General features: G+C 33.8%; 1 protein-coding gene across 18 annotated transcripts in view; it reads left to right on the plus strand.

Annotated features, from left to right (window-relative positions):
- The window catches only part of ADGRL3 (adhesion G protein-coupled receptor L3), a 497,188-nt gene that overhangs the window by 457,721 nt on the left and 13,634 nt on the right, over positions 1 to 25,833 (plus strand). For all 18 annotated transcript variants that reach the window (XM_047091224.1, XM_047091225.1, XM_047091226.1 and 15 more), the window contains 2 exons: positions 5,228 to 5,353; positions 12,476 to 12,572. In XM_047091224.1, the coding sequence (XP_046947180.1) occupies positions 5,228 to 5,353; positions 12,476 to 12,572 (223 nt within the window). The remainder of the gene's footprint in view (positions 1 to 5,227; positions 5,354 to 12,475; positions 12,573 to 25,833) is intronic.

Consider the following 25,833-nt stretch of genomic DNA (forward strand, 5'->3'; position numbering starts at 1 on the left):
TCCCTGTCGTGTTCCTGATCTCAGGGAAAAAGCTCTCAGTTTTTCCCCATTGAGGATGATGTTAGCTGTGGGCTTTTCATAAATGGCTTTTATGATGTTTAAGTATGTTCCTTCTATCCCAACTTTCTCGAGGGTTTCTATTAAGAAAGGATGCTGAATTTTGTCAAATGCTTTTTCTGCATCGATTGCTGGTTCTGTTTTTAATTTTATAAGGAAACTCCATACTCTTTCCCATAATGGCTGTACCAATTTACAATCCCACCAACAGTGCACAGGGACTCTCTTCTGTCCACATCCTCACCAATACTTACTATCTCTTGTCTTCTTTTCTTTTTCTCTTGTCTTCTTGATGATAGCCATTCTAACAGGTGTGAAGTGATATCTCATTGTGGTTTTGATTTGCATTTCCTTGAGCAGTGCTGTTGAGCATCTTTTCATGTGGGTCATTTGTATGTCTTCTTAAGAAAAATGTCTATTCATTTACTCTCTTCATTTTTTTTAATGTTTTATATATATATATATATATATATATATATATATAGAGAGAGAGAGAGAGAGAGAGAGAGAGAGAGAGAGAGAGAGAGAGAGAGAGAGCGAGCAGGGGGGATTCAGAGAGAGAGGGAGAATCCCACGCAGGCTCTGCACTGTCAGTGTGGAGACCAACGTAGGGCTCAATCTCACCGTGAAAGGATCACCTGAGCTGAAATCAAGAGTCAAGGTTTAACTGACTGAGCCACCCAAGTGATCCTCTTCTGTTCATTTTTAATTAGATTGTTTGGTGTTTTGCCATTGTGTGTTACAGGTTCTTGATATATTTTGGATTTGAACCCCTTAGAGAAATAGGATTTGCAAATATTTTCCTCTTTTCTGTAGAGTGCCCTTTCATTTTGTTGATCTTTTTTTTTTCTGCTATGCAGAAGCTTTTTAGTTTGATGTAGTCCCACTTATTTTTGCTCCGTTGCTTGTTCTTTTGATGTCATGTCCAAGAAATCATTGCCAGCACCAATTTCCAGGAACTTCTCTATTTTCTTTTAGGAATTTTATGGTTACAGGTCATATGTTTAAGTCCTTAATTTACTTTGAGTTAAATTTTGTGAGTGGTGTAAGATAGGGCCCAGTTTCATTCTTCTGCGTGTTTAGTTTTCCCTAAACTATATATTGGAGAGTTTGTCTTTTTCCCCACCAAATATTCTTGGCTTCATTGTAAAATATTAGTTGACAGTAAATGCAAGCATTTATTTTAGGGCTAATTCTGGTCTCTTGGCTTATACCAACACCATACTGTATTGATTACTGTAGCTTTGTAATATAGTTTGAAGGCAAGAAGTGTGATGCCTCCAGCTATGTTCTTTCTCAGAATTACTTTCTGTGTGTGTGAGTGTGTGTGAGTGTGTGTGTGTGTTTGTGTGTGTGTGTGGTTCTGTACACATTTTAGAATTGTTTTTATCTGTATCTGTGAAAAAAACCATTGGAATTTGGAGAGATTGCATTGAACCTATAGAGGTCTTTGGGTAGTATGGACATTTTAACAATCTTAATTCTCTTAAGAAGTTTCTCTTAAGCCATTTGATTGAATTCAATAATATACCCATACTGATGTAGTTGTCATATGCTTTGATTAGAGAAATATGAAATATTCCATTGTTGAAATATTTTGGCTTATAGGGTTATTTGTTGATTGATTCAACTCATTAACAAAAATCAAACTTTGAGTTATCAGTCCTATTCTGAGTGTGGATTGCATGATATTACTGATACCAGTAATACTGGAGACATTAAAGTTGTTACTTTTTCTTTTGTTATACACTCAATTATGTGATAAATCTCAGAGCGTATATCATATTACATTATTTCTGATCTGAGAGTATATTGGTAAGATATAGTTTCTTTCCCATCTTCTTTATCCTAGAACAATATTAGTAAAATAAGATATATTGATTGGGATAAGAGGAATATCATGTGAATTAGTGGATTAGAATATGGATATGATCGAACAATCAAATAATTTTTATTTTAATCTAAAGGAAAATATGTCATAGAAACAGCCCATGTTATTTTATTTTTTCTCTTTTTAAAACACATGCTTAGTGTTTCAAATCTAATAGCAGAAAAATAAAGTCAAGTCAGTAAAGATTCAGTAAGTATTATACCTGAATATGGAACTTGACATCACTAGATATCTTGATTTGCTGGTTATTTATATAATCAGTTCAGAACATATAACCTTTGTTGAAAAATATAAATAGTTCATGATGAATTCCTACGGCTTATACACTGTTGCTGCCTTTGTACCAGGAAAGGGAGTGGTTCCTTTCTCTCTTTCTTTCTCTACCTCTATCTCCTAAAATATTTGTTTAGATTTAAATCACTTCATTAAAAAACACTTTCTTTTCTAAAAAGAAAAATATGCTTGTTGAGTACTTTAGGAAAAACAAAGTGGGATGTAGGTTATGATCAAAATTTAGGTTCTTGGAGATACTTTATTAACTCAGGACTAATATTAAACTATAATTGATATTGCTTACCTTTGGGTGGAGATTATTTTAAGTTTCTCAAATTCTAACTAAAGCATCTGCCCTTATTTTTTCTAGATACAGAGAAAGGGATAATTTAATAGATTACTTTAATAATAATGTTAATATACTAATATTAGAAATGTGGCCTCTTAGAAGGAACTTTCTGATTGTAAAGCACCTATGAGAAGTGGATTTTTTCACATAACATATATTGCTTAATCTTTTCAGTCTTTCAGTTTATTTTCATTGCTTACCTTTTTCTTATCTGTTCAATGTAGGTAATAATTATTCCCCAGAGTCATTTTGAGGGCGGGAACTAGCACAATTTCTAGTAAATAGCAATTAAAAATCAGAAGCTTATTGGGGCACCTGGGTGCTCCAACTCTTGATTTCAGCTCAGATCATGATCCCATGGACATGGGATCAAGCCCCATGTGTGATTCTGCACTGAGTGTGGAGCCTGCTTAAGATTCTCTCTCTTGGGGCGCCTGGGTGGCGCAGTCGGTTAAGCGTCCGACTTCAGCCAGGTCACGATCTCGCGGTCCGTGAGTTCGAGCCCCGCGTCAGGCTCTGGGCTGATGGCTCGGAGCCTGGAGCCTGTTTCCGATTCTGTGTCTCCCTCTCTCTCTGCCCCTCCCCCGTTCATGCTCTGTCTCTCTCTGTCCCAAAAATAAAAAAAATAAATAAATTAAAAAAAAAAAGATTCTCTCTCTCTCTCTCTCTCTCTCTCACTCTCTCTTCATACCTCCCTCTCTCTGCCCCTCTGCCCCACTGATGCACTCTCTGTCTCTCTCTAAAATAAAATTTTAAAAAAATTAGAAGCTTCTTCATTCCATACTCCCCAGTTCACATATATCTTGGATACACACACAAGTGGGTACAGACATTTCTTTTAAAAAGTAACAAAATATGAATTGGCTTTTAAACACTGAATAAAGGGGCGCCTGGGTGGCGCAGTCGGTTAAGCGTCCGACTTCAGCCAGGTCACGATCTCGCGGTCCGTGAGTTCGAGCCCCGCGTCGGGCTCTGGGCTGATGGCTCAGAGCCTGGAGCCTGTTTCCGATTCTGTGTCTCCCTCTCTCTCTGCCCCTCGCCCGTTCATGCTCTGTCTCTCTCTGTCCCAAAAATAAATAAACGTTGAAAAAAAAAAATTAAAAAAAAAAAAAGATAAACACTGAATAAAACGAATCATTTCTAATTAATCATAAATGTAGCATAGAAGAGATTGAAAAACATATCAGTATAATTTCAAGTATATTAAAGAATGTAATGTTGGCATCCCGGGTCAGAGAAAGTCCTCAAAGTTGCTCACACTGTTCACAACACCTGGAATGCCTTTGTCTCTCTTGTCTGTCCTTTCTTTCAACCTCGTCCAACCTGACAGATTCCAACTTGTCTTTTGAAGGTTCTCTCAAAAGTCCTCTTCTCTGAGAAGTCTTCCTTGGGGCTCCGACCTACTGTCAGCAGGCACTTCTTCTCCATGCTTTGATTCACCTGTCTCCATATTGTTGTTCTGGTCACAGAATAAACATTTAATAAATGTGAATTCTTCAAACAATTCTGAATCTATTCTATCTCTGATTCTGCTATATCTTTCATAGAAGGAGCTTTCTAATATTAAGATGTAATGTTTCAGTTTTGAATGCTAATATTAATGTATGATCCACATTCCTTTTTTTTTGCTTTTGCTTCTAAATAACATCCCTTAGAAAAGTGTATAACGTCGCTTTAAATAAAATTACATTGGAATATGACATTGTCATAAATTATGGAATGGATGAACTCATGTGAATTCAATAGATAAAGAGCTAAGAATAACTATATATACAGCATTATTTCATAATGAACGCAAATTTGGAATGTAGAACCAATAAAATGTCCCAGAATGTGTTTTTAGTTGATGAACACAGAGTAAGGGAGTATTTTTGTTGTAGATAGTGGAAGGATGATTTAGGGCAGTTACTGTTTTATTTTTGTATGTCTTGTTTAATTAAATAGGCAGTAATAAAAATTTTAAACATGATAAAAGTTTTCCCAGAAACTGTTGATAGGTCTTCCTGCTGGAAAACATCCACTAAAAAATGTTTATCTGCTGTTTTTCCTATGATTTTATACTACAAGCAGGATTAAGAATTTAATAAAGAAGAGCAAACTGTAATTATTCAGGAGAACTATTATGAGGGCATAAATTTAAATTATTTTGAATTTTATATTCTAAAGTTTATAAATTTGACCTCTTTTAAGAGAAATGAAAGAAACAAGGAAATTCCTTTCTCCTGTGTTTAGGCATTCCTTTCCTCTCTCTCTCTGTCCCTCCCCTCTTCTCTCTGTAGCTTTTTCATTCAGTTTCTCTTTAAAGAACAATTGCACCAATAGGCTACTTCAAATCAAATTTATGAAGCTAAAAATAGGGTCGTAAAAAGTCTTACATTTTTATTCTTCGAACTAAGAGGTAGTATCATTATGGCATGATTGGGCATGTGCGTGTGCATGAGTGCATGTTTTAAAAGGCTCCAGTTATGCAAAATTTCAAGCTTGATGACTTGAGTATCATTTTATATTGGAAAATATATGCTGAACAGACTTTCTTGTATCTGAAAGGGCAAGGAAATAATTATATTAATTATCTAAAAATAAAACATACATTTTATACCACAGTTCCCAGCTGAAATGAATTACTTGCTAACAGAAGTTAATGTTTAATTGGCTAGGTACGAAAAGAGTATGGGAAATGCCTGCGGACGCATTGTTGTAGTGGCAAAAGTACAGAGAGTTCCATTGGCTCAGGGAAAACATCTGGTTCTCGAACTCCTGGACGCTACTCCACGGGCTCACAGGTAACTAGCATTTGTTAATTAAAATGAGATATCTCTTACCTATATTCTGTTACACGTTGCTGTCCTCGATCAGAACTATCTTCTATCCCAAGTGTTTAACACATCCAGTTTGTTGTTGTTGCTGTTGCTCTTGTTTTAGTGTCTCACACAAGAACAATTATGACAAAAATTTAAGAAGCCGCATTGCAATAAAATTATGAAACTTAGGGTCTCAGTTTGCATGATAATTAATGATTTTAGATTATTCCTAGTTGAATGAATATAGATGGTGAGGAAAGGAATTTGGCACTTTCCCCAAAATTCTAAGAAAGGGACATTTTATATATATGATTCTTAAGTGAATTACCTCTTTTAACCAGGAGAGTAATTCTCTATCACATACTGAAAATATGTACTTATTAAGTGGTGTGTTTAGTAAAAACAGCCCTAATTCATATTGTATTTATCATGTGGTGATAAGTTGAATACAGTTCAAAGCTGTGAAGGATACATTAACAGCAGCATTGGCTTAACTGCTCTACCTGTTGGTCTTGGCCGTCCAGCACTCCAGGTAGCAGCTGCATTGACTGTCACCTGGGAAGCTGTGAACTTTTGAGTAACCTGACTGACATTTTTCCCATGCCACAATTTGAGTCCAAAGATTATTATATAGAAATTTCAGCAACTCCAGGATGCTAAAATGAGCCAATCAAATAAGACAGGATTGGGGTGCTTTGCTGGCTCAGTCAGTAAAGCATGAAACTCTTGATCACAGGATTGTGAGTTCAAGTCCCACACTGGGCATGTAGCCTAACTAAATAAAATGATAAAAAATAAAAAAAAAATAAAATAAATGCCAAGATTATGTGGGCCATGGGTGAGTTTGAGCTCAGACTAGCAGACTAATATTTTGGAGATTTCCTGATCCAGTGGGAAAAGGAATCATGTTTTCAGGGTTGTCAATTTATTTATTTATTTTTTTCTAAAGAAGGCTTAAATTTAAATTGATAAAGTTGTAAATCAGGAACTTAGTTTTTCTTAACCCTTTCAGCTCAACCTGTGGATCTTAATTTTTTTGTAAATTTGGTAATTTTATATGAAATAAGAAAGATCACTTTAGGTGTTCTTCGTTTAATGCTTGATTGTCTTGTAAACTTAACAGATTAAATTTACCAACAATTCCATTTTTGTGCTTAGAAAATTAAATATCTTACTTATAAATGAAAGATAATGCACAATATTTTCATAAAGAAATACTTTCTTCAAACTGATGGAGTTCTCTTTTATGAGTAAAACCACATATTTAATATCAATCTAACATTTGTAACTAAACATTTAAAAGTAACGTGTAACTGTCAAACCTACCCAACTATTAACACTTAAATTAATAACCACAAATTATCATAATGATCGTGAAGCCTCTCCCTACATATAATACACAATCATTAACAGTTTGAATTTTTTTTTTATTTCTATACCTTACTGAGGTTACAAAGTTGCAAATTTGGGGGAAACAGATGTATCAATTTAGGTGGGCTGAGATTTCTGAGTGTAGGACTACTAAATACATCAGCCAATTAGAAATCTGAAGTCTCCGGGCACTTGGGTGGCTCAGTCAGTTAAGCGTCCAACTCTTTATTTTGGCTCAGGTCATGATCTCATGGTTTGTGAAATCAAGCACTGCATTGGGCTCTATCCATGCTGTCAGTGTGGAGCTTGCTTGGGATTCTCTCTCTCTCTAGCTCTCTCTCTCTCTCTCTCTCTCTCTGCCCCTCCCCCACTCACTCCCTCTCTCTATCAAAATAAATAAATAAATATTTAATAATCTGAGGTCTCACATAATTTTAGGGGTACACGTGGATGATGCTTCTAGCATGAGGCTCTTCTCCACACCTTTACTTTCACACCAATAATCCTTACCTCCCTTTTTGTAATAATCTTCTCCACAACTTTGAAATTGACATTGCTTAGATCCTGTGTGCCATCTAGCTTGATTAGTTCCTACATGCTTTTCATATAACTCAGTTCATCAGCCACCATCTTGTGACATTTGACAAATGTCACTAATGAAACAATCCAACTTGAAAGTTTCACATATTATGTTACAACAGAGTTGTGTAATGTTTAGCAATACTTTTAAGGTGAAAGAGCAATGCAGGTTAACAGAATAACCATAAATTTGCTGTGTGGTAGCCCATGGTTAGAAGTCTCGCCTTGGCATGTATCATCCATGACCAAAAACAAGTTACTAATGTCACTGACCCTCAGTTTTTTCATCTATAAAGCGGTGGTAATAATACTTATTTGTTACATTGTTAGGAAGATTGAGGTAATGTATTCAAAACACTTAAATTGTGAGTACTCAATAAATCGGAGCAGCTATCCCTTATTAGTGTCATTATTACAGAATAGAATATCAGATATATATTTCAAAGCTGTATCATATTTTTTCTTCACTATTATATTTCTGATATCACAATTCTAGTCCTCCAAAAGAAAAAACCTTACATTGTTTCCTTATGCTGACTATAATACTAATTCTGATTAACTGACCATCCAACCCTACATAAGGTAATAGTTATTTAAATCATCTTTTCAAGTAAAAATGATAAATGTATTTCATATAAACTGTGACCTTCCATAGTCTAAACTACTCATTGGTATTTAGGTAAAATCTTGGGACTACGGATGCGTTATCCATGTCAGAAAACTTGTAAAATAGCAATCCCTATATGTATGCATGTATGTGTATGTATATATATATATATATATATAATTTTTTTTACTAAAAAATATTGAATGTCCTGTATTTAATGGCAGGACAATCTTCTAAGCTCTCAAGTTACAGTGGTTAAAAGACAAATACCTTCCCCTGTGATCTAGAGCTTTCATTCTAATTGTGGAAGATAGAAAACTTATTAAAAAATAAACCAACAGAAAATACCAGATTATAAAAGCTGGTAGAGAGCCAAGTATGGTGATTTGATACAGAAATTCCAGGTGGCTACTTGGATTAAGTGCTGGAAAAAGACTATTTTGGAGGATGATATTGACACCAAGATTCTGAATGACAGGAAGGAAATTCAGGGGAAGAGAATTCCAGGTGAGAGAACATCTAATGCAAAGCCCTTAAGGTAGAGGAGACAGGCAAACTCAGGAATGGAAAGAATGTCATTGACTAAATTGGGTGAAAGTGAATAGGAGATGAGTCAAAGGAGAAGGCTAGACATGGTTCAGTAATCGTTTGTAAGAGTACGAAAATTTAGATTTTATTTTGAATACTTTAGAAAGCCAATGAGATGATTTAGAACAGGAAGTGGCAGGAGATCATCCACGTATGACAAAGATCACGTGGCTTCCATGTAGGTAGTGGAGGGACATTGACTGGCAAGACTAAAAAGTGAAAGCCCTCTCTACCTGTTGCTCCCCCTACCTACATGTTGCTAATAAACACTTAAAAAAGCTCTGTAGTACCCAAATCACACAAACAGATATTCACAGCCATATGTATAGAATTGGTTTGTGTTTGTATGTGTTTATAAAAACTATGGACTAAGGTATTATCCTTCATCTTTGACCTTTCTTTAATCTGTCATTTGTTTTCTATTTGTTTTGACTTTTTAGGTATATTTATATTTATCACATGAATTTGAAACATAAACCATGTATGTAATGTCTATTAAATTATGAAGCATCGTAATAAAATGAATACCTGTGAACATCCAACTCAGAAATTGACATTTTCCATGTATGTTGCCTTCTTGAAACCTCTTTTGAATTAGTTCCTGTGCCTCCAACCAGAGAAGACTTCTGTTCTTCATTTCCTTGATGTATTCTAATAGTTTTTCCCCCTCCAAAAAAGATGTTTGGTGTTACTTTTTAAAATCTTTTTTCTAAGTGGTATATTACTATATGTTGTCTTCTGTGACTTGCTCTTTTCACCCCCACATTATCCTAGTTCATTCCATAAACATTTAAGTGCTGTCTCTGTGCTATATAATGTATATTTTTCCTCTGCCTACAATATTTCACCTTTTTCTCCTAGATCAGGAGCCAGTTGAATGGATTCAAATGTTGGTTTTGTCATTTATTAGGCCTGTGACATTGGACATGCTAATTAAATTCTGAACCTCAATTTCCTAATCACTAAGAGTACTTGCCTCAAGGAACTCTTGTGTGATTTCAATGAGTGAATAAATGAAAAACACATAGTATATAACCTAGAATTCTAGGTTCTAATTCTAATTCCACAGAATTAATTAAAATACATATTTTACATATAAATACATATTTTACATATACATACATATAATCTTTATCTTGTACCACATAGTATTTCAGGGTGGTGATACATCAATAAACAAAAAAGACACAATTTCTGTTTTTTGATAGTCTCAGATCTAATTCAGATATTCGATGTTAAATATTGGACATTACATATAAATATAAGAAATAAATACATTGTAGTTATAGGTCATGTTGTATAACATAATAATGACTATGGGGGGGAAAGCAGGGTTAGGTGGGTGGAATACAATTCTAAATAGGATGATCAAGTTAGGTCCATTCAAGGAGAAAATATTTGAGCAAAAATTTAAAGAGAAGAAGGAGTTATCCATACGTGTATCTGGGGGAAGAACACTTCAGGCCGAGGAAGCAATTGTACCAAGCCTAAGGCAGAAGCATACTTAGCTTGTTAAGGAATGGCAAGAGAACCACTGTGGGTACTCAGGTTGGGGAGACTAACAGAAGCTGAGATAATGGGGTAGCTCATACAAATGTCGCCTAACAACAATCATAACTTCATCAAATCTGTTAAGAAATCACTTCTTCAGTGCAGTGCTCACAGACTTCCCAGCCAAGGATGTATCCTGTCATGTGCACTGAAACATTTTGTTTAATTATGTAGTATAATAAACATTAAAGAGTATACAAAAGATAAGTGTATGCACAGTGATTTAGTACCTCTCCCCAGGTTAAATATTAGAATGTTGGGAGTGCCTCAGAAACCCTTTGGACCTTCTCCATCATTCACCTCAAACATATCCACCATCTTAATTTTTCACGTATTTTGTTTTGCATGTGTGTGATACTTATTCACAGGACATCATCCAGCACATATTCTCTTCTATTTTCTTCCTGTCCTCAGACATCTATGTTGCTGCAGAAAGCTATGTTGATTTTCTATTTTTCTTATTCTGTATCGTTCTATACATCCATTCTACCACTGACAGTCATTCGGGTTTGTAGTCTTCAGCTATAATAATTAATGGTTCTGTGGAGATTTGTGGGCACATTGTTTACTTTGGCATTTATTTTTGTGGTAATTTGTTGTATCTATCACTTACTAACCTAGTAGTTCCACAAAGATAAAGATATTTTTTTGTTTGCCTTTCCCCTTTGTATTTTCTGGAGTAGCATTTGGTATGCAGTAGAGGGTAATTAATATTTTTAATTTTTTTTGTTGTTTATTATTTTGGGGGGGGGGGAGAGAGACATAAAGCAAGCAGGGAAGTGGCAGAGAGAGAGGGAGACACAGAATAGGAAGCAGGCTCCAGGCTCTGAGCTCTCAGCACAGAGCCCAACGCGGGACTCTAAGTCACAAGATCATGACCTGAGCCATAGTTTGCCGCCCAACTGACTGAGCCACCCAGGTGCCCCCTAATTAATATTTTTAATTAATTAAATGACAAATAGAAACAAATGTGAGAGAATTGTCCCTAGTATTTAAGCTTGAAGTTTTAAAGTATGTTTCTATATGAGGAAAGTATGTTTCTATATGAGGATCTATAATCCTGTACCAGTTTTCTTTTTTTCTTTCTTTCTCTCTTTCTCTCTTTCTCTCTCTCTCTCTCTCTCTCTCTCTCTCTCTCTTTCTCTCTCTCTTCTCTCTCTCTCTCTCTCTCTCTCTCTCTCTCTCTCTCTCTTTCTCTCTTTCTAAGTAGGCATGAGCTTGAACTCATGACCTTGAGATCAAGAGTCAAGTGCTCTACTCAGTGAGCCACTCAGGCACCTCTCTTACTCTTTTATTTACTAGTTTTGTTCTGTGTGTGTGTGTGTGTGTGTGTGTGTGTGTGTGTCTGGTGTCTATGGTGTTTCTTTGTGTGTGGTTGCTGACCTGTAAAACAATATACACAATGTAGGAATGCCCCAAGATTTATAAAACCAATTGTCTAATATTTTAAGTTTAGGTACTCCTCTTATTCACGGTGTTCAAATATATTCGGAACATAACCCATTTGTGAGCTTGGTTTTACCACTACCATGACTAGGAGTAATTAATAGTTCTTAAAACTATTCATCCTTGGAAAAACTGAAAATATTTTGTTTCCTCATCACAGGATTGTTAATACTTTTTTGATCCCTAACTCAATAAAATAGCAAAACAATAAAGTAGAAAAAAATCCACCTTCCAATAATGGACAAATATTACACTGCTTCAGTTATCTGACACTTAGAAAACTGAATTTGAGAATATAAATAATGATGTAAGAATTTTCAGTTCTCTATAAATTACCTACTGTGAAGAAATGAATAGGGTGAACTGACTTCCTTTATCTCCTTTGAGAGAAAGAAAAGTCAAAATCATATATAACCTGTGAAATTACACTGATCTTACAAAATTTATGGAAAATATTGAGTTTAGTTGCATTTTAATAATACTCTATTCTTTTCTTACTAACCTTTTTCTTTCTTGCAAGTTTCTGAATTCTTGAACTAAATCTTTTGTTAATAAAACTGACAATTTAATACATATTTAAATATCCACTCCCATAAAAGTTACAATGAAAATAATTGTTTCACTCTGGAAACTGAAATTATTAAAATTCTAACTGTCTAGAGGACACTTCCATATACCTTCAACATGTTTCAATTGGTATAGTACATTACATTTATTGCTTTTTCAGTTACAATTATTTTTGGTATAAGCATTTCGGAATACACTTAATGAGAACCAATTATTGTCATTAATTTAGTTTCTGATATTCTTATGCTACCATACTGCAAGCATGTAAAAGTTACACATTTGCCAGATGCCGGACCAAAGGTCTCGTATAACTACGACAGAAAGAAACAGAACGATTTGTGTGAAACTTCACTGCCTGGTGAGTTCATTTCCTTTTGTGCCTTTACCCCATCCAGAGCCGAATTCGTAGAATGTGGAATGACACGGTCCGAAAGCAGTCGGAGTCTTCCTTCATTACTGGAGACATAAACAGTTCAGCGTCACTCAACAGAGGTAAGTGGAAATGATTTTTCCTATTTAGTACGTTTGTGATTACTTTATGAAGTTCTTAAATGCATTGCTTTTTTTTTTCTTTTTTTTTCTTTTCGGAACTTCTGGACCTTGTTCCAAGTGATAGGAATATTGCAAGGATATAAAACCTGGCTGAGTGTAACAGTGTGTTCCATTATTCATAAGCCTTTTTTTTTTTTTGAATCCTGAGTTTTCAGGAAATCTTTTCTGAAAGGAAGTTAGAAAATGAGAACTTTCCTTTTCTAGTCATCTGCCACTTTAATAACTGGTGAGCTGTCAGGCCTCATTGGAAGCAGTGAAAATGGGCAATTATGTGGCTATATAGTCTGCTAAGCATCATAGAGTTCCACATTGTCCCAGGCATAGAGCAATTTCATAGTCTTTGTGGAAGTAAAAATATACTGTCTAATACATATTTGAGACAACCTGTATATTTGGGGTAAAAATCGCATCTGATCTTAGTATCTACAAACTTATCCAGCATATTTAAAGATCTAAGAGAAAAAAATATATATACATATATTATGATTTGTGTGTGTGTGTGTGTGTGTGTGTGTGCGCGCGCTTCTGGTTATCATGTGCCTGGGGCATCAATTTAGACTTTGAAAGTGAAGTTTCCTTAAGCTACTATTTTGTTTGTGGTTGATTTTTTTTATTCTTCTCTGTCTTTCCGTCTCCTTCTTTCCCTCCTTCCCTCCCTCTTATTCAGTGTATGTGTGTGTTGGGGGCGGGGGTGATTACAATTAAATCAACTCCAGTCAAAATGAGTAAATGCTATGTTTGTCTAGAGCTAGAGGACACTGTAGACATTGCTGGGGAATACTTAGAGTATAGTTTTATCTGGAAAGGTGGAATTTGCATAAGCCTATTCCAGTCACAGTGTCCTAACAGATATTTTTGATACATATATTAAGTATATATTGAGTACACATATATTGAGTACAACATTGTTTTTTTCCTTATCCCCGGACTAGGATTATTAGTTGGTTTTAAACCTGCTTCTGTTAGCTTTTTGTTACATTAAATGCTACTTAGAAACAAACAATTAACAATCATGGTTATGATTCAGAAAAATTTAGATCCTGGTGTGGCTCTTAATTACTTTTACTCAATTAATTTGCATCTTATTTACATAAAAGAAGTTGGGACTAATAGTGTCCAAGTTGAACCTGATACAGGGACCCATGTTATATGTAATCTTAATATGTTATTTGGGACAGTGATATAACAACTATAACCTAATAATGATATTACATTTTCTCTGTCACTTCTGCCTGAGTAGGAATAGTGAGTGCAATTATTCCTCCAAAAAATACCTTTTTGTATTTTGTTTCTTTATTAATCTGTTTTTATTTGCTAGATTTTGATTTACATAGTATCATCTAAATATTCTTTTTCAAGTTTTATTTTAATGGTTAGTTTGTGAAAATTTATTTTAATATGAATACTCTAACTTAAGACATACTTTCAAATCATACAATGCAGATTGCTTACAGATGCCTTCAACATTTAGGAACTAATTTGCTTTCATAGTGACAGACTTTGTTTATTGCCTAATCCCACAGATGGAAAATTTACAGTATGTTACTAGAAAGAAAGCTACCCTTATGAATAGGATTTATTATTAGAAGTATCTTGCATCTAATGATCACAGTAACCATGGAACAATTGTTGTTTCAACAAAAGATGAGATCATGTATTCTAATGATGTACTGTTTATTTGCCTACCGCGAAGATGGTGAAAATATGTAAAATTATTATGTTGTCTAGCATTATGATCTAAATTTATATAAAGATTGTAAGGTATGTGACTTTACTAAAAATTGTTTTAAATGGACACGTTTTCATGACCTTGATTTTCAGGTCAATCACAAATAACATTCTGTACCTTTTTAGTCCCTTCTAATGAATTTCATCAACTTGGAATATGTAATTATGTGGATGACTGGGTCAGTTTGAAGTATATTTAAAGGAAATAATATTTTATACTGACCTATCATATGTTTAAATCTGGTTGCAAAATCTTTAGTTTTAAAAGTATTTCTTAAAGTTACTCTTGAAGAATGGTATAAAATTTCTTGTGACACCCAATAAGTTATTCTAATGTTGACTTTGGGGAGGGGGTTAAATTGAATTTATGATTTGAAGTGTGTCCAGCCAGTGATCTCTTCCTTCAGGATATATATTCTTCCTTTCACTCAGTGACTTTAATGGTGGTAGACATCAGAGTGATCTTCTTGATTTCCCACATTAATTCCCCATTCCCCCAAGTCAGAAACTCATTTTATTCTCATCTCATTATTTTTTGTCTTAGATGCCTGGAGTACTTTAAAATTTTGTTTCTTCATAGTATATCTCTGAAGATCGTCTTTAACCTCCTTCTTTAATCTTGTCTTATTTCCCAGGGTCCTATCTTCCCTGCATTCAGGCGTGTGTATCATATTTAGGTAGGTGGAATCCAAGATTCACCTTTCCAGATAAACCCTTCAGCCACCTCAGCAACATAATTGTTCACCATTATTTAATCGAAAGATTATATTCTCTATTAAATAAAAGTTCTAGGCACTGCATCTTTGCATCTTCATATATTCTAACTTCCCATTCATTCTTAGTTTCTTACCAGCTGGCAATTTTTTGTTAATTTAAACCCCATTTTCCTTTCTTTCCAAGTCAGTTATATTAAATTTCTTATTTTTGTCTTTAGAACAGTTCTGGCCCTTGAAAACTACAAGAAGTTGTCTAAAAGCCAGTCCTATTTTTACTTTAGGTTTTCTTTCGTATTCATACCACTGCTCAATTCATCAAAAGAATAATTATTTTATAATTCTGTATGTCTTACCATCTATTCTTCCAAACAGGAATTCATCATTATCATCTTTGGGATCCATTAAGAATAAAACATCTACCATGCAGTACAGAACTCTTTCTCAAGGGTTTTTATTTTTTCAAACCATCTTTAATATTCTGTTCTTGCACCAACTTGTTATATCCTATGTATCAGATTACCTGCCTAGATTTTCCAGTGTGATCAACTTGATTACCATTGGGATTTTATTCCTTAGAATCATGCAAAACCTTGGAAGATTTATTGATAATTTTCAGTTCATGTAATCATTCTTATATATTCTCTTTGGAATTTTGTTGTTTGGTCACCTCATCTCTTTAAAACCTTCCATTACATTTGTCCTTTGAATATGTATATTCATGAAGGGGTTTTTGCAAAGGTTCCCTGTGCGTTTTAAGATATATTTCCTGCTTCTGACTTGTTTGCTACAATGCTACTCACTCATAAATTAAGAATTCCTTGAGGCCGGTACCCCAGGGCAACTATCAAGTTAATTTCCCTGATGCCACTGCCTACACAGTTTGAAGGAGCTTTCAAGAGCATTAATGTGGTAGTTGAGTATAAAAAGTTTTAAAGAAGTTTAACTCTGATCCAAACTCAAGATTTTACAAATGCCACAGGAGGGTTCATTTATTTGTTCATTTAAATATTTACTATTTGTTCATATCTTGAAGTCAGGCCTCAATCCCTGAGCCTCCCCCAGGTGTATTAGAAATCTCACCCAACTTTCCAGTAGCTCCAACTTCCCAGTAGTGGTAGAAACAATATGTAGCTAGAGTAATCTTCTACTCATATCTCCTACCCACAATCTCTACTGGCCAAACCTTGCCCTGAATGAGTTAGACCATCAATGCCTCTGAAACTTGAGTTTAATCATAAAATGAAGCATTTCTGAGAAATTGCTCTGCTAGTTCAGTTAGTGGTTAAACGTTTCCTCTCTTTTTATAGATCTGTATAGAAATTGGGGTATTTTCTGAAATTAGATTTTATTAGGCTTTATCTCATTGTGAATAATATAATTGCATTTCCCATTTTCTTTTTATTTCATTAGTTGAGTTGACATCAGAAATTTCAGTTTAAAATCTAGTTTTGCTAGATAGATGCTACCAATATGATGTTGTATGAATTATGACAAGTGTCCCATGCCCACCCCTCCTCAGCTGTGGAGTTATTACAAAAATGTAACCCATTGTAGTGGCAGGATTAGCAAAAAGGCATTTCTTCTTTTGAAACAATAGCTTGACTAGCAAAGGTGGATTTTTATTTCCCCCTACCTCCCACCCTCTGTCTTATCAACCTCCCACAGAAATTAATGCAATTTAGATTTTTATACATGGAGATCTGACTGGTAAAGCTAGATTTATTTAAGCCAAATCTATGTGTTGTATGACTGAAAACTGTCTCTTTTGTAGATGTCCAGCACTTATTTATTAATGTTGATGGGATTCTCCATTCAAGGTTCAGATTCATATTAATCTACACATGCATTCTCAGTAAATTTATGTAATCAGTACAATTATGATGGCCTACGACCATCTTTTCATCAATTTTAGGGGTAAATCTTGGCTCTCAGTGGCACAACGACCTACTGAAAGGCATCACCTGTTAGGGACATTGTTGATACAAAGGGGGAAAGCATCATCAAATAGACATTTGCAAATTGTTGACTTACTCATTGTAGTTTTCATAGTAGTTTTGAGAATGGGGTTTCAATCCGGTGACGTTTGGTAAATTGCTTATTTTCTCAGTGTCTATGCAATAAGGATATAAATAGCACCCTCTTCACAGGGACCTTGACAGGACCAAGTGAGTTTACATATGTTAATTCCTTACTACAGTGCCTGGAACACAAGTACTATTATCATTATTTTATTCAGAAGTTCACTTATATCTTCTAACAAATGAAAACTGATCCTTGTCAGTGCTCTGAGATAATTAGATATTAAAATTCATCATTCACTACTGAAGGTTTTCTTTCCCCTTTTTTTTCTAGTAATAGGTAGTCGGAATACAGTAGTTACCTGAATGCGAAGTAAAAGAAATAATAATTTATCTAAAGTGGTGCTACCCTTGAGGCTAAAAAAAAGAGATAAACTAATAAAACTGAATTGTCTATTCTAAATTAGAAGTTAAATGCACATTACATCTGCCTAGTTGTGCTTTCCACTTTTGATTTGTAACCATATTTTAGCATTGAAGCAATAAAGGTAAAATATTTCTTCTCCCTACCTTAGATAATAAAATAAGCAAACACTGTCTTCTCTTTCCTCCAAGCCCCATCCTGCCCTTCAGAAGCTTAGAGAACACTAGTTCAATTCAAACAGTCCTGCTAAATAACCAGTGGTGTAGCAGAGCAGGGATGTGACTCATTCCCATTTTAAAACTCATGTCTTCTCAGAGCCTGTATTGTCTTTCCCGGGAGGTTGGTCACTGAGGCAGAAGAAACTTCACAATAAATCACCTGTCACCTCATTAATATTCAGGCTTTTCAACTTATTTTGCTTTTGTGTTTTTAAAGAAAAATGCAAATGAAGATGTGTAAGTGGTGTTTCACAGCAATTAATGATTTCTATAAATTAAAGCGTACTAGGGTGAAACCCTCATACTCATTCACTGCACTTTATTAATGTCAGTAAATAAAATTTGGCTTATATGCATAAAATTTGTCATATTTCTCAAAAGCCTTGCTGCTTTGAAGGATTATAAAATTGTTTGTAAACATTAACCAGATCCTGCTATAACTTGACATCTATTTGAGGAATTTGCAAAAGAGTTAAATGATGTGCATAGCTAATAAATCAGAGTAGAACCTGTATAACAAATTACTTTTTGTTATGAATAAGTATTATGATATTATGAGTACAAATATAAGTATATATGACATGGATAAAGTTTTCATATGAAATTCACATTACATTTATATCTAGTATTTTTTGACATTTACATTCTTCATTTGTAAATGAGGCAACATTGCTTCCTGTGTTAATTCCTTTCTTTTATACATGTCATCAATAAAGACATAATCAGAAAATGTACAAAAAATAAGGAAATCTGTGTTAGGAAAATCAGTTTAATAACACAAAAGTAAAATAGTTACAGGTTGTAAAAGTGAAATGCTATGTCAAGTAGATAAGTAAACAATGCTATTAGTATCTTGATTCCGAACTCAAGGAGACCAAATAACTTTCAGAATAAATTCTCCATTACAAAATTAAGTATATTAAATATTGATTTCTACACAATTGGGGCAAATATTCTTGCTATAAATTGTTGGTAGGAACTGAAAAAGAAGACTTTTAAAATGCTTGTCCAGTGAGTCCTTCTTATGCTTTGCTTTTAAATTTGTCTCTTTGATGTAAATCATTTCAATCGTAGCCATCCAGCCTCTCACAATCAACTCTACAGTAGCAAAAATGGTTTGTATTTTACTACTACTACAACTACTACTATTATTATTATTATTGTAGCTTTTATAGGTCCCTTCACAAAGAGAATTCTCTGTGTAGATTCTTTTTTATTATGGTTTATTATCTGACTGCCTTATATATAGTTCGCACGATCTCTTATCTTTTTATTTCTTTTAAAGCTTATTTATTTATTTTGAGAGAGAGAGAGAATGACAGAGGGGAAAGGGGCAGAGAGAGAGGAAGAGAGAAAATTCCAAGCAGGCTCAGCACTGTCAGCACAGAGCCCAACGCAGGGCTCAAACTCAAGAACCGTGAGATCATGACCTGAGCCAAAATCAAGAGTCAGATGCTTAATTGACTGGGCCATCCCCGTGCCCCCCTCATACCTCTTTACTATTAGTCAAACAAGCTGCGGTGAAATACCATAACTTGATAGTTTCTAAATGTAACACTATAAAACATTTCCACTGATTTTTGAAATATTACTGTTGTTTCGTCGCTGAAGATATAATTTTCAAAAAATATATATTTTGAACAACTAAACACACATACTCAACTTCTCTTCTGAAATTGCTGGTATTCTTTTTTCTAATAGAACACAGTATGGCTCTTTATAGTTTTTGATCAACTTGGGATTTCTCTTTTAATGTGTACAGCTACAAATTTGCCTATTGTACACTATTCATTATTCATCCATTGTCTTTATTTCCATGAAGAAGCCAGGTTTGTGAAATGATTCCTAAAGGACGAAATCTAGATCCTAAACAAGATCTATCTGAGCACGAAACCCTATTCATGACAACAAAAATTTTCACTCTTTTCTTATTATGACAGTTTTTCATGAAGCTTGCTAAGATTAGAATAAAGATATTTTCCAAGAATGTATTTCAAAGTGATTTTTATCACTTCACATGGAAATAAGATATTCTTAAAACCACAAGTTATAACATCTTTATTTCTTAATTTCCTTCATGTACCATTGATTTCCTTCTACTTTATTTTGCTCTAGGTATAGTTGTTTAGTGTGGTTTCAGCCTATTCATTTAGTGAAAGAAAAACTTTAAAACACTGTAAATATATGGAGAAATGGGTTGGCCATACTTTTCAAAACTATTTGGTATGCAATATGCTGATTTGCTATGCATCATTGTCCTAGTTTTAGGATTTAGGTTGCAAGAAGATTTTTATAATCAGTCTTTTCTTTCCTGGAAGGCCTCAAGGTATTTTACTGGTAGAATCCTTTATCTTTAATTTTTTATGTTTCAGTAAAAGGATGAATGAACATTTTGGTCAGGGAACAATTTTGTTAAAAAATCAGGTAAATAGCTTCTGCCTATAATGATTTAGTATTAAAACCAACCAAAGATATAACTTTCCCCAGCTATTTATACTTCTGAATTTGATATTGTCCTTTGTAAGGACAATGTGAAAATGCCTAGAAAAGGTAGAAAATCTGTTTGAGTTAACTTCAAAAAGACACTGATGATGTATAAATTAAACTATTTTATGTGCTAATTCCAGTTTTCACAAAAACTATGGAATGTCTTAAAATTTAAAAACAAAACCTGACTGTAACTCTCATCTGGAAAAATGTTTCTACTGGATTATAAACATAAAGGTTCTGATGATATAATGTAGTTTATAGCATCCAAAGTTAATTAACAAAGCCATTACTTGTTCAAATTATTTTTTCTAAGAAATAGATTGTATTAACTTATATATGCTACTTTCAAAGTAATTAGAGATTAATTCAATTACATGAAAAATTAAATTGTGGAAAAGGGTTAGCCAAAGAGAGCCCTCATTAGAAAAAGATACTTATGGGGCACCTGGGTGGCTTAGTCAGTTAAGGATCTGACTCTTGACTTTGACTCAGGTCATGATCTCATGGTTCATGAGTTTGAGCCCCACATTGGACTCTGCACTGACAGCACAGAGCCTGCTTGGAATTCTCTGTCTCCTCTCTATATACCCATCCCCCACTTGTTTGTTTTCTCTTTCTCTCTCTCTCGCTCAAAAAAAAAAAAAAACACTAAAAAAAGGAAAAAAAGAAAGATATAATACTTAAATTGTCATTACCAATAATTGTGTAGTATCTGATTAAAATAGCTTCTATTTTATTGAACTACATTACATACAGAAGCATACACTTTACATAGCTCAACCTTATATACTGCATGTCATTTGAAAGTAAGTGTTTATCTGATAGGTTCTCCTATGATTTTCCTAACAGTCTTTCTCCATAATTTATCATTATAAGGAATGTGGGTGCTTCAAAAACTAAGATAAGTTACCCATCACATTCATAGAAAGTAATTTATAACCCTGGAAAATCATTGGAGAATTAAGAAAGATTTGAGAGGATACACAGATTGAAAGAAGATAGTTAATCTTGATGTAGACAAATGGAAACAATGTAAGTTTCCTGAAACAGCCTCATTTCTAAGAAGGACAAAATTATGATTATATGATGAAATAGTCCTTCTCTGAATGTTATTAAGAATCTCTTTGTTCATAGATAACTTGTTTGAATTTACTTTTCTCAGACATGTTTTTAAAATGTTGGTTCTAAATTTAATATTCAAGTTTTAGCCAGGATAGACTTTCTGCATGTAAGCTATACAATTTGTTCAATATAGGAAAGTATGTCAATATAGTACAGAGCATTATACAAAAAGTCAGATTTTTTTCACAGTGGTAAATCATTTCCTATTGTTAAGTAGTTACTATATTTTCTTTTTTTTCTGAAGTGTGTTTTATTAAATGAAAATGCACAAGCTGTGTGTGATTTACAAATAAATATAGCTGTGGATTTGGCTACATACCATTAACAGATATCAAGAGATAATCTGATGTAGAGAAAATGAATTAAATATAGTGTGAATGACAAAGATAAATACTCTTATGCTAAATGCCTTTGATTTACTAAAAAGAACTGTAATTTACCGCTATTTTGCCTGTGGTTAAGCAAACTCAGCTGGTTATCTTTAGGCTTAGTATTTTTTGTTTTCAGTATTATGGAATGTATTCAAAAATGTCCAAATGTATTCAACACGTCCCAATTTAACAGCACACAGAAAGATATGCCTTTGACTACAAAGGATGAGTTTTAGAGATGAATGACTGAATAGTATAGGTTCATCATTTCCGTTACAGATTAACCACTTACACTGTTGTGCAGCCAAGATTCACCAATAATTCTAAGTTCCAATTCTACCCTATTTGTCTTGAGCTGTCAGAAAACCTAAGATCTTTGAGAAGCTTTGCTTTCAGCTAATTATGTAAAATTATTATATATAATTATGGTATGTAATGCAATATATATTATATAAAATATAAATATATAATACAAAAAATTAAACTTTAAAGCTATATATATGTATATATATATATATATACACTTTAGATTTTAGATTAAAGAAGGAGTTCTTAAAAACAAAATAACAAAGATTATGAACTATAACAAAAAGTAATGTTCTTGCCTCAAAATGTAAACAGTATTCAAAACAGTAAGATATTGGGAGAAAGAGTAAACAACATATAACACACAAAATGTTATGCCTACATTGTATAAAGAATGTCTATAAACCAATATATACAGGCAAAAGATAAGAACAGGCAATTCACAGAATGGGAGACCCTTATGGCCAATAAACATGAAAAATGACCCCATCTCTTTGGTAATCAGGAAAGTGCAAAGCATAATAGTAATATGAGATATCATGTGATACTTGTATGAAATTGGCAAAAATATCAGGCTTACAATACTAAGTCCTAGTAAGAATCTGAGAAATTTAATTTCTCATGGAAGTGTAAAGTGATACAAATACATTTGACAGAATTTTGGCAATATGTTCTAAATTGAAATGTGAGCAATATATGGCCCAGTAACTTGACTTCTAAGTATTTATTGTAGAAAAAATCATGCGTCTGGACAAGAAGACCTATATAATGTCAGCTAGCGCAAAATAAAGACAAATAGACAAGGTAATGTCTAGGGTTCCCACATCTAAATCTTTGAACTTCTATATTACAATAGAACAACACCTCTACATTCAGAATATTTAATTTCGTATTGAACTAACAATAACCCAAATCTGTACTTTGGAGAAAACATATCATTGAAGTCCATGTTAATAGATTCCCAGTGAATGAATTTTCTATTAAAAAAAGCTGAGGTATCTCCGAACCATTTGAAAGAAATTTAATAGGCAGGTTGATTAAAATTTAATAGCAAACTTGTTGGCTATTAAAAGTGCACAGTGTGATAAATCAAGATGTCAGCTCTTCAATTTATGACCTCAGAAAAAAATGATGAAGTTTTCTTGGCTTTCAATAAAATATTTCTTCTTTGACACTTTGTAATTTCATTAATTACTTGAATAAAAACAGTACAAAATATAAAATTATGGTTTCTGTGGTTTTTAAAATTATTTTATATAATTTTTAAGGATAGCATGCAGATTCTTTTAGTTTTGTTAATGATTATAAACAACTTGGTCTTGATTTATATGGCTGTTCCTATTTTATAAAATAAGCCTTTAAAGTTGAACTTACCATTTTTGCACTGTCTGTAGATTGTGTGTGCATGTTGATATTTCATTGTTACACAGAAAAAGAAAAAACAGGAAACAAAATACTTAAAATAGACAATGCCTATTCAATCATTTTTCCATAGATGTGAAGTCTCTTTTATCGATTTACTTTCATTTTTGTTTCTTTGTGTTATATAAATTAACACATGAATATGAAAATTAAATAATTGACAATTACAGAAAAGTAATGCACTCCTATAAGGCTCCTAATAAAATGTTATCAAAACATGTTTTTGGGGTGCACCTGCATGGCTCAGTCAGTTGCACATCTGACTTTGTCTCAGGTCACGATCTCGCAGTACGTGAGTTCAAGTCCCACATCGTGCTTACTGCTGTTAGCCTGTTAGCACAAAGCCTGCTTCTCTGTGCCCCTCCACCCCTTGCAAAAATAAATAAACATTAAAAAAAAACATAATTTTGGGAGAGGATGCTAAAAATATTCAAACATCACTGTTTAAATATGTTTAAATAAAATCACCAGAGTCAGGTGTGACCTTGAACAGATTATGAATGTCTTTGGACCTGTTTCTTTATGTAGTAAATGATGGTAGTAGATTAGATAATGTTAAAACCTTATTCACTTCTCAATTCTGAGTTATAACTTTCTTCCATTATGTTATACTGCAATTCATTGGGTAATACTTACATACATAAGATGTGTAGGGGGTCCTTCTGATTCATTTTTTCCAGTTTTCTTGTTTATATTAAAGTTAACTCACTAGGGGCGCCTGGGTGGCTCGGTCGGTTAAACGTCTGACTTCGGCTCAGGTCATGATCTCACGGTCCGTGAGTTCAAGCCCCGCGTCGGGCTCTGTGCTGACCGCTCAGAGCCGGGAGCCTGTTTCAGATTCTGTGTCTCCCTCTCTCTCTGCCCCTCCCCTGTTCATGCTCTGTCTCTCTCTGTCTCAAAAATAAATAAACGTTAAAAAAATTTTAAAATAAAGTTAACTCACTAAAGAAAAAGACTTACCTTTTTTTATTTTTTCTTTATGCCAGTTTTCTTAGCTCTTTGAAAAGGAAATCAAAGCCATAGGACCCTTTCACCAGAAAGAAAAGCAGTCATGTGTGGGTGCTCAACTGGCTTCACAAACATGCACCTAAACCATTTTACATACAATTTTAAGGGAGTCACAACTTGAGTAGATACCATCTCCTGGTAAAAGACCCTTAACACTCGAGTTAGTATTATAACTCTGTAGAAAATATCGTCACTAGTGAAGCTATTTTTTACTTGAACAAAATGAAGCCTCCGTGATGGGCCAAAATTATGTTCTGAAGACAGAAGCACAGAGGCATTATCCAGTAGTAACTTTGCTCTATTTATAACTCCAATTCATATGCATTAGTCAGTCCATGTCATGGAAATGACTTCATAAAACAAAAAATACGTCGAATCAAGGGAGAGAGAACCATGAGGGGATGGAATGGAGGACAAAACATATTAAAGAAGAAAGAATGATCCAGGTGAAACTGTTTGATTGAAATACAACAAACAAAAAATTTATCATCCTATATATTCATAAATAACAAGAATTTGAAAATTAGACATGTTGGTATGAGACTCTCAGGAATGGGATATTCAGTCGGTTCGTTAGAACACCAGGGTCTAGAATTATACACCTTTGCTTGCCCAATAAGACAAATAAGAACGAAAGTACATTTAAAAAAAAAAGCGAGGGGCAGAGCAGAGTGACAATTCAAGTTATTTTAAGAGCTTTTCAGCGTACTGTGGTTAGCCTGCTGTCAAGAAGAAATGTTTGAAAATGTTTCTGAATGATATGATATGGATTCAAGTGGGATTCAACTGTCATCTTTTCTCAGATCTTTTTTTCACTTCACACTTTCAAAGCCTGCAGCTCTACCTTCAGTTTTCAGGCCTCAGTTACGTGTATCACACTGAACTGGCCTAGACAGTGCTGTCGTTCAAGGCCTGCCCGTGTCAAAACACCTATGTTATTTTCATAAGGAAAAAAATACAACACTTTTGTGGTAAACCTGTGCATTTGAAAAGGGTGTACTCATTATTATCCCATTCAAATTTCACTCATTCAAAAACTTTTATGTCTATCTCTATTTTCAGGTATAAATAAAGTAAAAAAGACTCTTCTTAAAATGACTATGATTTTACACTTCGTGTTGTTCGGTAGGTTTAGGATCTGACTTTCAAATAATTGTCAGAAAAACGTCCCTATGTTTTTCAGTATGGAATATGAAAATCCCTTTTTGCTTTGTATCATGCTTTTACTAGAAATAAAGATCTCTTGGTTGGCTCTCTGTTGACAGTTTTGTTGACGATTCACATATATTGAAATTCAACTTAATTCCTTTTCCATGGTTTTATTAAAGACCTAACCCTTGTTTCTGACAGCAAATAGGCAGTTTTGACTAGACTGTAC

Source organism: Lynx rufus, unplaced genomic scaffold (genome assembly GCF_022079265.1).
Source record: "Lynx rufus isolate CCGP_SWC_20201006 ecotype Redwood Valley unplaced genomic scaffold, mLynRuf1.p SCAF_3, whole genome shotgun sequence".
In the NCBI taxonomy this organism is placed as follows: domain Eukaryota; kingdom Metazoa; phylum Chordata; class Mammalia; order Carnivora; family Felidae; genus Lynx; species Lynx rufus.